Here is a 14,745-nt window from a genome sequence, read left to right on the forward strand (position 1 = left end):
TTAAGTTGATAAGAATATTAACAGCTCCAATCTACAAAGTGTGAATTAGGAAGATTAGACACGAAACAATTGACGACTCATCACACCCCTCGCCCAATTTTGTGGATATTTCTATAATATTTTGTATTCTAGGCAATTATATTATTATGTATAGTCGTCACAATTTAATAGGCCCATTTTGACACATGCCATTCCAATGTCATTAATGTCTTAAACTAACTTTTTAGTAGGCAGATTACCACCACGTGACGGTTAGAGCTTGTGGCTTCAAAGCATTCGGAAGAAACCATAATCGATTAACTTTCAAGTAATCGAAACTTAGAATTAGCAATAACTAATTATTTATCCCTTTTAATTATAACAACAATAAAATAATCAAAACTTTGTTTCTTAGTGAATGATAAAACGAAAAAAAAATACAGTTTACGACCGATGCCTATTAAATTGTGGCGACTATAATTTCGGTTCCTACACTGTTTCAGTGTTTATTGAACGACATATGGGCCGATCCGATTTTTAAAAGTTTGTTATCATTTGATGGTCTCAAACTAGAACTTGAATGTGTTAAAACTTTGTGGTTTAACTCTGGAGGCATTACTACCACATCTATGTTCTGGTTCAAAATGTGTGGTTAGGAAGACATGTTTATCCGAGAAGTTGCAACTTATTTTCAGGGCTAGCAACGCATCTGTGTCCGACCTCGCATAGGACACTTCTGGGGTTGAGAACAGATATCCATGGGTAGCAGTAACCACTTACCATTAGGTGGACCGCATGCTCATTTGCTTCTTATATTTCTAAAAGTACGTTTATGTTAAAACGTAGATTAAAAGTAAAAACAAAACTATGCTTAAATATTACACTAATCTGCGGGTCTTTGAATGGGTCACCGCGCCCAGTACTTCAACTGACACATCGTTTGCAAACGCCAGCGCCTCAGGGCTGCGCGCATCGCCCTACTTCCTGCGTATTTGTTCCTACGCAGTTACGTATAAGCAGAGTCGTCCTAAATACCCGGGGTCGTCGACCTACGCTTCACGTTGACAGGGGTGGTCTGCGATTAATTTTAAAATACAACAAAATGTGGATCATTCACGCCAACGTGATAAAAAGCCGCTTTTAGTCATTACATCGGGCAGTGAGATGGATTTTATTAGCGTCGAGTAAGTGAATACACTCTCGCTTGGATAATTAATTTGAAAAGAAGTCGTTGCTGATTGAATCACTGTTGAGTCAGGATTAATAGGATTAAAGGATTAAATGGCGATATTACACTTATTTTGATGAAAGTGGTTATGTGTTTAAAATTCTAATGTAGTTTTATAACGCCTGTTATAATCTTAAAGATTTTTTTCTATCATAATTCGAAGTTCAATCATTTAGGTATACAAAAATAGTCAAATATAATTTTGATGGGCAAACATTGGTTAAGATTGTATTTTACTAAAGAGCGTAAGTCAACAAGTTAAACTATTTTGAAGTCGTCAAAATCTCTTTGTAAATCCTTCATGATATATAATTAACTGCAACATGTGCACGTTGCTACACTAGTGTTACAAATAGGATATCTTCCTTTGTAAGAGCAGTGTCCAAAATTCAAGTTTACTTTGAAAGTCTTACAAGATCTTCACAAGCTTTTCTTTAAAAACGCAAGAACCATGACATAAAGAGACAGGGTTTTTCATTCAACAAACACTTTTTGTGGAGCTTCTCGAGACAAACACGGAATTTTTCAACGCAGGGAAAATCTGCAGGACGAAAATGTAAAGATATTTTTGCAATGGCACTGGAATAGCTCTTTGTTTCGTTTCGGGACAAACGAAGTTTCCACCTTTCTATTATTATGCAATAAAGCGGCTTATGCTCGCTACCCGCTACTTTTTACTTATTTCGTACGTCATTAGCCATGTTTGCTTAATGGATAAAGTTTCGTTTGAGATTTCCTTTCATCGTGAAACTTCTGATTGCTGAAAATATACATTACAACTTGTTTTTTGTGGCATTTTGTTATGTTTGTAATTATATAAACATCTTCTATAGAGCCGTAACGTAGAGCTTATGTGGTTAGGACTAATTTAATCCCTGTATTATATGCACATATAATTATTATACTTGTATCATGTGGTGTCATAAGGTGTTCTTTAGTACTTCTTAGCTTAGAGTAAGGCTGCCTGCATTTCGGATCAATGGAATAGTAAACTGTTAAACGAAGAATATTAGTTAGATTAGTTATCAAAATAAGCAGCATATATGTAACCACGACTTGTTTATTTAGACAAAGGAAAGTTTTTGAATTAATTTTAAGTGGTCAACCTCAGAGAGGACTCTAATATTATCTTGGGTGGCCAAATGGCAAATGGCAAATGACAAATGGCCATAGGCGACAGTAGCCACTTACCAGGTGGACAGTATGCTCTTTTATTAATTCCATACTATATAAAAAGTTAGATAAAAAAGATAAAAGTCAACTAAACTGAACTGATTTTACATTCGAGCTGTTTATTCACGTGTCACACCTAACAACAATGTTTGATTGTTGAAACAGCAGCCGCGGTGGTTACATGCGAGCAAATTGTTAATTTTAGACGTGCCTACAACAAACACGCCGTAAACAAATATATAAACCGTCACCCCTGTTTGAACACCATTGTAAGGTACGTAAGTATGTTGGAATGAATATGTTTGTATCAATATATTTTTTGCACGACTCATGATGCGAAGCATCAGAGAGTGCTTTACGATCGAAAAATTTTTTTCGCTTCATTTTGGCGGCTATTTTTATTATTATAGCCTTGATAGTTCACGGAATCAAGATATTTTGCATACTATTGTCGAGATAATTTAATGGAGATTAATTCCATACTTTTTAAAAATTGATTTACTGCAATAGAATTGGAAAAAAACACCAAAATAGGTCAAAAAAATTTCCTGTCCGTCATGTGTGAAACCTGAAAACACTGTAACTTGTGAAAAAATCCATCATTTGAGTTAAATTTTTTTTTTAAAAATTCTAATCGACGATTGTAGGTCACTGAATGCGAATGATTAATTAATTCAGTGTCGTTTAATTGCAATTAATAAAAAACGAAAGCTACAAGACTGTATAATACTGTATATCTATAGATATTATGTACATTTATTCCACCAGGGGCGCTTGTGCAGTACCTTCTTCCTACTACAGCTGTTTTTTCGGCAATTAATTTTGAACGACTTAAGGTTTTTTTTTTTATATTTCATAATTAAATGAGCATTATGAGTCGTGCACTTTTGGATTTTCCAAACTTTTTGTTAAAACGAAGCGATTCATAAGTCTGTTTATTTACACTTTGTTCCTTCACTTTCAGTTTCACTTCTGGTTTCACCGCGGGATATCCGTGCAGAAAAATATTATTCTATACATCGGATTTATTAGTACATCATATAAATTATTCAGCTTTAAGTAATGGTTACTTACTTAACAGACAGACACATACAGATTTGCATTAAGAGTCTCAATACCCTTATTATTATTGTTTTATTGAAATATAAACATTAATATATTTGTTAATATAATACAACAATCGCTGCCTGTACCGCGCTTTTCTCCCTTATTATTTGCTTTCACTTTTCATCTTAAAAGGGGAGCTCAATAGGGAATGGAATAGGCTACTACTTTTAGCGCAAAACGTTCAAAGTACAAAAAACAGTGTAAAGGAAGTCAGTTACTACAGACGCCCATTGATCACTGGGCGGGCGGCGGGTGCCAACGAAAGCGAGCGCTACGAGCCCGTCTACGCTACTACGTCGCGTTCTACCAGCGTAGCACCCACACACTGTTATTGGGAAACCAATTCAAGTACTCCGCATTTCGGCTGCATTTTCTATGAAGCGACTACGCGTTGAAGCTCTTTGTGAATAGGCCAATTAGAGTACAACGTAGCGTGGGCACATTGTATAGTATCTAACGGTATTTGTAGCCGTGGCGTCCGAAGATTAACGGAGGTTTTAGAGTAAGCTCTTTACGCAGCTTAATTCAATTGATACCCGGCCAGTTGTTTGTGTCAATTGAAATTTAAACTTTGTTTTTGAAGTTCCATTTTGTAACGTAGTATCCATGAAGATTAAGGTAAGCCAAATGTTTTCGTTTCAAATTCATTGTTTGAAAATGTTGAGGAAACCATAAAATAAACACCCTAAAGCCGGACTTTTTTTTAAATTGAATATCTACTTTTGTACAATTATAATTACTATCATTATAATCGGTTCCGTAGGTTTCAATCTAATTCCCAGTAAACTCTATTAATAAATCTCTAAACTCGTATTTTTACGATCCACCCCGAAAGCCTATGTTAATATAGTCGGCAAAATACTCAATAAAGCTCACCTGATACATTTCTTTATTTCACCCGGCTTACCTTTACACAGACGCTTGCATTTGGGTTGATTAAAATAAACGTAGCATGTAATCCGAAGTAAACCGTTTACGCGGGGAACGGGCCGGAAATCAAACGCTGCCATATTGGATCCGGAAATGACGCCGGCGTGGTCGTCGCCGTCTCTTATTCGATTTCGTCACGAGAAATGAGTTTCCATTCGAAGACTCTTAGATTATTCAATTAGAACGCATTCTGAAGTGGAAGACGGCTTGATGTTAAGTAATTGGATTGATAAGTAATCTCGCGACGTCTCAGCAGTTCTATTAAATGTAAAATATATTATTTATTTTGTTAATATTATTTATTTACTATTTGAGCACAATATATGAGTATATAAAGTTAGTAGCTTAAAAGTCACTAATTAATTGGTGTGGTCCTGTTAAACAAAATATTCTAAACGAAAACCCAGCAAAGTAGAATAAATTCTTCTTGATAGGAATCGTTTATACACGAAAATTCAATTTAAAATTGTTTCTTTAGCCTTCTTTAGTTTGTGAGAGATATTATAAATCGTTATATTGAAATTTAGAAATAAATAGATATAAACAGATCGACATACAGTTCAGCCTAAGGCTTTATTTATGTTTACAGACATAGCTCGTGACAGACGCGTGGCATGGCAGACAAAAGTATATAATGTGAATTAACGTGTTTATATCAAAAAAAATTTAAAATATGTTGTTTTTTTAATTGGAGACTTGTCTGCTACGGTCCGTGTTTGACACGTTCAATGTTACAGACATAATCAATATAATTAATGCCTTATACTCTGTGAGCCAATTACTAAAATTCTGATCCAGATTATTCCACATATTTCAAATGACATTACATACTCGTATGTATAGGGAGAAGACACTTTCTGAACACTAAAAACAGTCATATTAAAATTTTCAGCAAACATTCAATTGCAAGTCACGTGTTTCTTTGTTCTCACAATCTCCGGATTGAACAAAGGAATCATTGATGCTGCGATTCACAATTTGATTGTTGAAAGATGAATATTCTGGTCCCCTTATTCATTGTCATCTGTCTCCATTCGAATAGGATATAGGTCACGCTTTCAAAGGGGTTTTAAGATGGCAATGCAGCAATCCTTTATAGACTGACATACATTTTTGATCGTTATGAAATATGTATTGCTTGCATAATGTAATGAAACTTCCGGATGATAGAACGCATTTACTGGTCCCGTATTATGAAGTAAATTATGAATTTATTGGCACGTGGCCATTGTTAATTTTGTGTTTGATTGGGTTTAAAGAATCTTTATTTTTGTCATAAGACGTACATGGTCCCTTAAATGAGAAAACTTATAATATTTACATAATAAAGCTGTGTACGGGAGTCGTGAGTATTATATAATGTAATAGTATTTTATGTGTGTGTGTGTGTGTGTGTGAGTGAGTGTGTGTGTGTGTGTGTGTGTGCGTGTGTATGTGTGCGTGTATGTGTATCGATTAATTTGTATGTGCATAATCTCTATAATGTAATTTAATGTTATGTGTATATCAGGTATTACTTGTAATTTTTATAATTTCCTTCTACATCGTACATTCTTTATTTATTATGTGTTGTTTTAGAAGTTTCTTAAATTAATCAAAAGATTTAGTGTTTCTTATGTATTCTGGCAATTAATTCATTATATATTGTAGCTCCCTCAAATTTTATATTTCTTTTACCATAACCCATGTTAATTGGCTACTTGACACTTTTTGGGAAACTGTTTTAATGAATTCATATACGTATTATATATGCCTTTCATTGATCATTTTTTCGAAAAAAGGGCTTATTATTAATAAAAAACATATTTTATTACGGTAAACGGAACGTTACGCCAAAACAGGCGGTCAAGTGTCATTTCGTAGCGTGACGTCAACACATTGAAAATATAGAAATAAACTTCGACGCTACACATACTTCAGGGGAAATCTTGGGAATTATTTAACTTTTATTAGTACAATTGCAAGAATGTCAAATTACAAGGCGTGTGCAGTGACGATGTGTTCAAGTACGATCGCTAAATATCCTAACAAATTTGCTTATACAAGTTCCTAAACCCAAATCTCATAAACGTTAAAGAACTTGCAGATTCTTATGTTTAAATCCTCTGTTTGCAAGCAATGACATTTTATACTATCTATGTAAGAGAAGTATTATTGAAAAAAAGGAATAAATTTAGTAAATCTCGAGTGATAAGTCAATTCCAAATCATTGGAACGGGACGTAATCAAAACAAAACAGCAAGTGGAAGTATTCATATATTTAATATATTATATAGATGTCTATGATAAGAATAGAATTATAAGACGTCTATGAGAATTCTATTTTAAGGGCCCGTTCTGTAATTAATAGGACACAATTAAAATATTTCATGACTGTGTTATTATTGATGGTGCATGTGCACTGATTAAGTTACATGACTGTATAATTAAAAATACATGATTTGCTAATATTAGTATTTTATTAACCGATTTCTTTGTTTATTTGGTTTATATGGTTCTATTAGTGAGTACACACAGTAGAACTTTTGTATATATTTATCCTATGTTACAGTTACAATAATTACTACAGATCACCTAAGCTAAATTTTTGTGCTGCTTGCGTGTCTGCTTTTCTTCATTACTAAAATTATTTTCCGTAACAAATGGATATATATTTTTATCACTGTCATTTTCAGAATTAAATTGCAATGCAATAATAGGAACTGTATGGTCACTTTTCTTCCTTCATCTTGTTGGGTAGGTTACGCAAGTAAAGAAGTACTATTTCCCGTGTACTTTACTTTATGTATTTCAGACTGGTGCCCACTTTCGAAACTTTTGGCTCCTCACTTCTTCTAGGCAGGACAGTCATCACATTTTCATTTTCATTGATGTACCTTGTGTTCAGGACAACTTTTACTTTTCATGAAACACAAACTTGCCTTCCTCTTAAACTGCACATACTCTATAACGTCGTCACTATACGATTGTCGGGAAGATCTGTAAATATAAATATAACCAATTAATAACCTTAAAACAGTTCACATAAGAATATAAGTATATTAAAAAAAATCTTAATAATCACATGAAGACAACCTTTCTTCTGTCTGAAGTCAGTTAAGAAATGTTTTAATTTTCCGATATGATTAAATGTAAATATAAAGAATGTTTTACTTACGTTGTTTATTTGATATTTCCATAGGTTATCTCACGGAAGTTTTTGTATCCATTTTGATTTATTGCACTGCATATATATGGAGATTCTTTAAGCAGGTTCACGCTATCAGCTTTAATATAGTATGGCTTCATTTCGGTTCACAACATAAATTCGACACTCTAACAGCAAACGATTTAATTATTATTTGTCTTGTTTGGTTTCGATGTACTGACGTCACATGACATTTGAGGCAGCACTGTCGCCGTTTTGGGATTTAAAATCCACAGATAAAAAATCGAAAATTTCTTTTTAAAAATTAAAATACTTAGAACGTATTAAAAAATAAACGAAATACTGCATAATTTATGTTTACTTATAAGCTATCATATCCAACATATTTCATACTTTATTGTTATAACTGTCAAGTACCCAATTGATTAAAATGTGTTATTTAAATTATCGTCAAAAATAAGATCGATCGTTGATCAACAAGTAGTTACCAGTTTGTGACGGGTACATACAATGTATAATCAATAATTAATTGTTTTTATAACTATAATTATTTTTTTCTTTTTGTTGAATTTAAGACTTCTAGGTCTTCTTGATGAAGACCTAGAAGTCTTAAATTTGATAATTCGATTCGTCTTAATTTCGTTGACGAAAAGATAATGCTATATAATTATAAACGTCATAAAGTTCGCTTAATGGAACGCCTAATAATAAGATTCAGTAAGGAACAAGTAAATAAATAGATACTTGTAATAATAAAACGCGTCATTGGCAGCCCTAGCAATTGTTTACGTATGTTTATTTTCACGCCACTCCGGCTACAGTGCTGCATCACACGCAATTGTGAAATGTATGGCGTTATTCGTAACAGCCACCATTTTCAACACTCGTCAAATATTTCACCAACCATAATGTATGTGTTTACTCAATGGTCCTTATTTGTCCAATGTTCGTGTGTTTACTGCGGGAATTCGGAAAAATACGGTGTTGTAAATGTGGAGGTTTGTTCAGTGGATGTGTTATGTTGTTATATTATTTTTACTGTCTAAATATATTTGAATGTATTATTTGAATACGAATAAAACGGATATAGTGAAATGCTTAGTTAAAAAAAAATAGTCTTAATGTGCGTTAGGCTGAAAATTGTTTATAATAAGCTACTTCAAAATCTTACCTTAAATCTTAGTGCATTAAAATAATATATCATTATATTTCACAGTGTGTTTCTTATTGTACATACGACAGCTATAATTTGTTAAATAACAAAAATATAATTACAAACGACTCAATAAATCCTCATTTTAGCATAATCAATTATAAAGAAAATAAAATGGAAAAGAAATCCCGAAGAATCCAATTTCAATGATTAATTAATCGAATGACATCCGATCGGGATAAAAAGAAGTAACTTTTATTCAACTTTCATTCATAAATGTTCTATTGATATCTATATTGTTAAGTTGAATAATTGTACCGGGTGGTTCGTGGAACTTTTGGCAGATCCTTATAAAAGTTATTCAAATTTCGTCGTCAACTTGATTCCTGAGTGAGAGGGCGGAGCGCTATCAATTTCTGTCTCGTTTTCCTTAACCATCAGTTAGAGTGTTTGTTAAAATTCTGCGGGACGTCCTGATGAAAAGCATGATAAATTTAAGGGTGGCTTAGTTGTTAAAGAGCAGCCGAGTGTGGCTCGAAAAATTGAGATCGATCTACATAGCGTGACCGGACTATAATAACATTTGTTACGAGGATATTGTGAAAACTAACTTATCTAGGTACATCATATGGCTAAATAAGTAACTTTAACAGAGCGACCAGTTATAATTGCATAATCGGAAATTAAAAAAGTTTAAGGAAAACACTTAAAGATATCTTTTGCAATTTATGTCGTTATATTTATTTAAATAGAAATAGAGAACGGGAATGCAATCCCTGTGATCTCTTTTGGATTGGATAAAATACTTCCAAATAGAAAACGACCTAAGGTCGAAAACAGATACATAGCTAAATTAGAACTAGATAAGTTTTCTGCATGTGTGTGTGTGGTTATGTGTGTGTGAATGTATGTGTAGTGTACACTCTTTGTAATAGGTACTACAGTATTAGCCTGTAATACCACCAAGGTGTCATGTTTTTAACAAGTGATATACATGTGACTCATTTCCTTGTTGCAGTTGTTTCTCCATACCAGCAAACAACATGTCAGGTGGGTCGCACGTGTCCCGCGGGACGTACGCAGACTCCGACATATCTGCGGGTAGCGCGCCGCCCCTGCCGAGCCCGGCGTCGGCGGGCGCTGCGCTGGTGTCCCCGGAAACCCTCAGCCGACACAGTAGCCCCCCGCCGATACCAGCACATCCTATACACCAACCGGCGCCGTCGTGTTCCTCGCATCGTGTGCATCTGGAATCTCCCTTGAGGTGAAGTATTTAATATGTGTCACCGCTGAGTTTGTTACTACGAATTGGAAATAATTCTATTACTATGATAATCTTGTTTCAACTACGACGGCATCATACTCCTATTCTTACTCTACAATAATAGTGTTAAGCTTAATTACGTTCTGGGTTAAAGGTTTGATTATCCACACGACAAATCCAAATTGATATTTAGGGTTGGTTGCAGATGTTTATGAGTGGTCACTTACCATCAGATGTACTGCACGCTAGTTTTCCATCTACATTTTGTACTAAATCCTTACTAATATTATAAATCTGAAAGTAACTCTGTCTGTCTGTCTGTCTGGTTGTCTTTTCTTCACGCCTAAACCACTAAATCGATTTTAATGAAATTTTGTAAGATAGTCTAAAACCCGAGAAAGGACATAGGATAGTTTTTATCCCGGAAATCCCATGGGAAATAGGGGTGGCGATCTAAGATCGATTAACCGGAGAATCGATCTTTCGGACCATAAAAATCGATATTTCGATATTTTAATCGATATTAGTAAGGATTGAATCGTAAACTATGCATTTGATCAAGTGATAATCTTTAGCAAAGTTGTTGTCTATGAGCCCACGAAGGTTTCAGAGTTGGAATGAAGGTACAAATTTTCAGTTTTATGCATGTTAGTATGTTATATTATTTTCTTTTAAACGCGGGCGAAGCCGCGGGCAAAAACTAGTATGAAATAAAAAACAGTAGAATTGGAGAGTCATCTCAAATCTGTCGCCTGGGCCTTAATCTGCTTTTTTACAAATTTCGTTTATATATCCGGTATTTATACTACAAATCGATCTTATGAAGAATTAAATTTCTTTATACGAAGGAGGTTTATGTATTTATGCGCATTGTTTCTCTTGAAACAGTATATGTCTTACGGATTATGGTAAGAATGTATCGGTTGCGCGTAGTCGAGACGGCTGTATTCAATACTTGTGGCGCTAAATCACAAAGGCGATATAAGTTTCATAGCACTTTATGAAAGTTCTTTGGGTTCATAAATCAATGGCTTGGTTGTGTTTTATGGCTTAACATTATTGTTACCCTGTGAACGAAATGACTTGTGTACAATGTAATTCATCGTCAACCCGTTAATGTCCCACTGCTGGGAGAGTGAGACAGGGTTTAAGTCATAGTCGATCGCCGTGACCAAATGACAATTAGGTGACTACATTTAATAACTTCTTTTCAAGAACGCGTAAACTTTTCTTACGATGTTTTCCTTCATCGTTAAAACGTGTCATAATTATTTTTAATACGCACATTACCTCAAAACCCAGTAATGCTGTGATTCAAATCTCGAATCTCGAATACCTCCCTAAAGGGTGTAAAATAATAAACGTTTTATTTAACTTACGAGAACTTGGATTGCAATTTCATTTCGGATTGTTTACAGATTTCCAATAACGACAGAGATTTTATGTCCGTTTACTTTAATTAACAATTCCATATGCAGCACCAATTTTAATGTCAATTTTAGAGTTATTTCGTAAAGGCCGTACGTATGCCAGTTGGCTTTAGGTATTTCGTAGAATAACTTTTCAGCGGTAATAGGCATCTGAGTAACTTCCAACGAACATCATTACCCTCTGCAATATTCAATAGAACTTATCCTGTGGATAGCAATATACACAGCCATTTGTACGTGCGTATTAAATGGGTCAGGAGTTATGAGTACTTGCTCGGTATGAAACATGAAATGAAGGTATATTAAGCAATTTCATATTGTACACGAGGGCTCGTGACCCCGTTCGAGGATTATGGAGTTTTATGCACGGGTTTTAATTTTAATGATAAAATTTTGTTCCTAGGTTTTGCTTTTAGCTACACGGCTCGTAGCTAGTGCAATGCTAAAATAGATAAATAGTACAATGGAATATTATTGTATATTGCAGGTAATTACGGCAGTATTTTTGAGAAATTATTTTCGAAAATAAATTTTCACGTCTTTATTCTTTGTATGTATGTTTATTTTTACTTTATTCGTTGTATGTGCCTATATATAATAACCAAATAAAATAAAAACTTATAATTATATTATGCTGATTTTTGAACGTATGTATGCGGGCCTAAATGAACAGATAAACACATTTTGTTTGTCAAATCTTAGATTACAGTTTTTAAAATGAAGACATACATTGTATGTATCCCTGTTCATAAAAGTATTGTCAAAACTTTTTATCACATCATTTCGAATTTTACTTAGGTACGTATACGCCAAGTTGAGAATACTTATAAGGTTCAAGTTCGCAGAAAACTTGGCTTTTCCATTGAGACTTCACCGTAAGTTTATTCCCGTTAAGAAAAAGTTTAATAAATTTTATCCCTTGCGCCAATTATATAGATACCTACTCATTTTGCTGTGAATTTCTGTAGGTCGCTACTGTTACTAGCAATATTGGCGTATTTTCTCCACTAATTGAAGTTGTTTTATACAATAAAGCGCCTAATAAACGCTCACTCAAGTGTACAGTTGAGTCTTGATTGCTAATTAACGCCTAGCACTGTACATCAAAGAAAGTCGCTGAAAGTAATGACCAAGGTATAATAATTCCTATCCACTCAGCTTATTAAACGAAGTAACATTTATTGTATTTTTGCTTACTGCTTTTATATGTATTTGTAACAATAAGTAGATGAATATGCCTGTAAAAGTACATTATTTATATACGGATAAAAGTAATTGTGTACTTTTTTCTTCAGTCTCTTCTCTAATTATTCTATGTTTATCTTTTGGTTTATTTTTTCATCAAATCAAATGTTCATATATTTCTAAATATGCAACATACATATAAATAATACACGCAAAATTATAGTGATTGGTAATTAAATAGGCGTTATTATTTAAATTTACTATATTATAAGAAATGATCGTCATGTAGTATTCGTTTTTTTCGCAAATTATATTTAATACATACTGCGTAAACATTTTTGTATTTTATAACAACACTAGCAGAACCCCGCGGCTTCGCCCGCGTAAAAAAAAAATGATATAACAGACAAATACTCGTAACTGTAATCGTAAATTTGTACCTTTAACAATTTTAACGATAAAATAGCATTAATATTTAATTAATAAAAGCTTTTTTTCTTCACTGTGTAACTAAATTGGTCAAGCTTTCTTCAGAAACATACACTAAAATTCTAATTAGTGGACTGTAATGAAACTTTCTTTAAAATATAAGTTTCATGTAGGATACAATAATTATTATTTACTCTATTCTATAGGAACCGTCCATGTTATATGTGGCCTTACATACAGTGGTTCTTTCCAGGGTAGCTGGCTGGGCGGTTAGAGCTCCCATTCTTGCTGCCCGCAAATCCTGAAGTCCCCCTTTAGTCTCGTACGACAGGCAGGGGATACTGTAGCCCTGTTCTAGCCCAAAATTTTAATCCAAGGTCTATGTGTCTATCACATAACCATCACTAATCCACGCATAACCACAACCATACCCCACGGCAGGACAAAATGTTGGCACGCAGTGTGTCCAAAGTAGTTGCGATGTACCTAATCAGTATACCAAAATTACGCATTATCATATATGAAATTTGCACCCGTCCACGTTGTCGTGTATTTGTCTGAATAGACGTTATCTGAAATTTTACGTTTCTAACTTCGAACCTAAAAGATTCCCGTATATATACATATAACACTTCTTTTACCTCCTTAGTAGAATTTCAAAAACATTCCTATGTACATATGTATCAATAAATACTTTATCATCAAATTTCTGAAAGCTAATTCAACACCTGCGGTCGGCAAGCCGACACCCACGGGTGGTGTATGGCCCGCGACTTTTCCTTGTGGCCCGCGGGTCTGCGCGTTACTAATAATTTACCAAGTGCAAGTCCAACCCGCACCTTGAGCATTCCGTACAACTAAAATTTTTATTTACACATTTTGTGAAAATTTCAACTGTCTACCTCTAACGGTTTAAAAGTTAGTTGGAAATATATCGAATAGCAGTTTGTTGTATGGGGACCCCTTTTTGTTTTCAACTTTTTTATTTTTAGTATTTGTTGTTATAGCGGCCACCGTTATGCATCCTCTGTAAGAATTTCAAATGTCTATCTATTACGGTTTCAGAGATAGAGCCCTGTGACACACGGACAGACGGACAGACAGTGAAGTCTTAGTAATAGAGTTCCGTTTTTATCCTTTATGTACGGAACCCTAAAAAACCTTCGATGTGCACTTCAACACGCGTAATACATTCCCATGTTAAAAATATATGTTACGATGGCCCGTGGAATTTGACCCTACACTAAACCTCTCTGCACTCTGTTCTTTTTCCAGACACGCCAAAGGAAACAACTTCAACAACGGTTTTTAAAGAATCTTCCTTTACTTATAGGTTTCTAAAGGTGGTAGAACCCTTTGTGGTTCGACTCCGGCGGCACCACCGCCACACCTATTTCTACCTAATAACAGCAGTGTTAGGCGCTGCTGTGTTCCGTTTTTAAGGGTGTGGTAAGGGAGACAGACTTTTCCGAGGCGTTCCAACTTAGTCCTCAGGGGTAGCGGCGCATCTGTGGCTGACCTCAGGTAGGAATATCTAATCCTATCTGGGGTTGATTACAGATGTCCATGGGCGGCAGTAGCCACTTACCATCAGGTGGACTGCATGCTCGTCTTCTACTTCTATAGTATAAAAAAAATAGTACCCTAATGGTGGTTGATTGTTGAGTTGCTAAAATGCTGAAACAGATGTGTAAACAGAAAGGCATAATGCATACACCC

The 14,745-nt window shown here is 34.4% G+C and overlaps 1 protein-coding gene and 1 long non-coding RNA gene across 5 annotated transcripts in view; one reads left to right on the forward strand and one right to left on the reverse strand.

Annotated features, from left to right (window-relative positions):
• LOC140751463 (proton channel OtopLc) overlaps positions 1–14,745 on the forward strand; it is an 83,647-nt gene that overhangs the window by 36,275 nt on the left and 32,627 nt on the right. For all 4 annotated transcript variants that reach the window (XM_073085323.1, XM_073085322.1, XM_073085324.1 and 1 more), the window contains exon 3: positions 9,737–9,982. In XM_073085323.1, coding sequence (XP_072941424.1) covers positions 9,737–9,982 — 246 coding nt within the window. The remainder of the gene's footprint in view (positions 1–9,736; positions 9,983–14,745) is intronic.
• LOC140751464 (uncharacterized) lies at positions 6,775–7,770 on the reverse strand. Its single transcript, XR_012103356.1, has 2 exons — positions 7,575–7,770; positions 6,775–7,396 (listed from the first exon to the last, which is right to left on the reverse strand). It is a non-coding gene; the product is annotated as an uncharacterized LOC140751464 (long non-coding RNA).

The sequence above is a fragment of the Epargyreus clarus genome, unplaced genomic scaffold (genome assembly GCF_041222505.1).
Source record: "Epargyreus clarus isolate Ecla_fem2 unplaced genomic scaffold, WU_Ecla_fem_2.2 ptg000023l, whole genome shotgun sequence".
Lineage (NCBI taxonomy): Eukaryota > Metazoa > Arthropoda > Insecta > Lepidoptera > Hesperiidae > Epargyreus > Epargyreus clarus.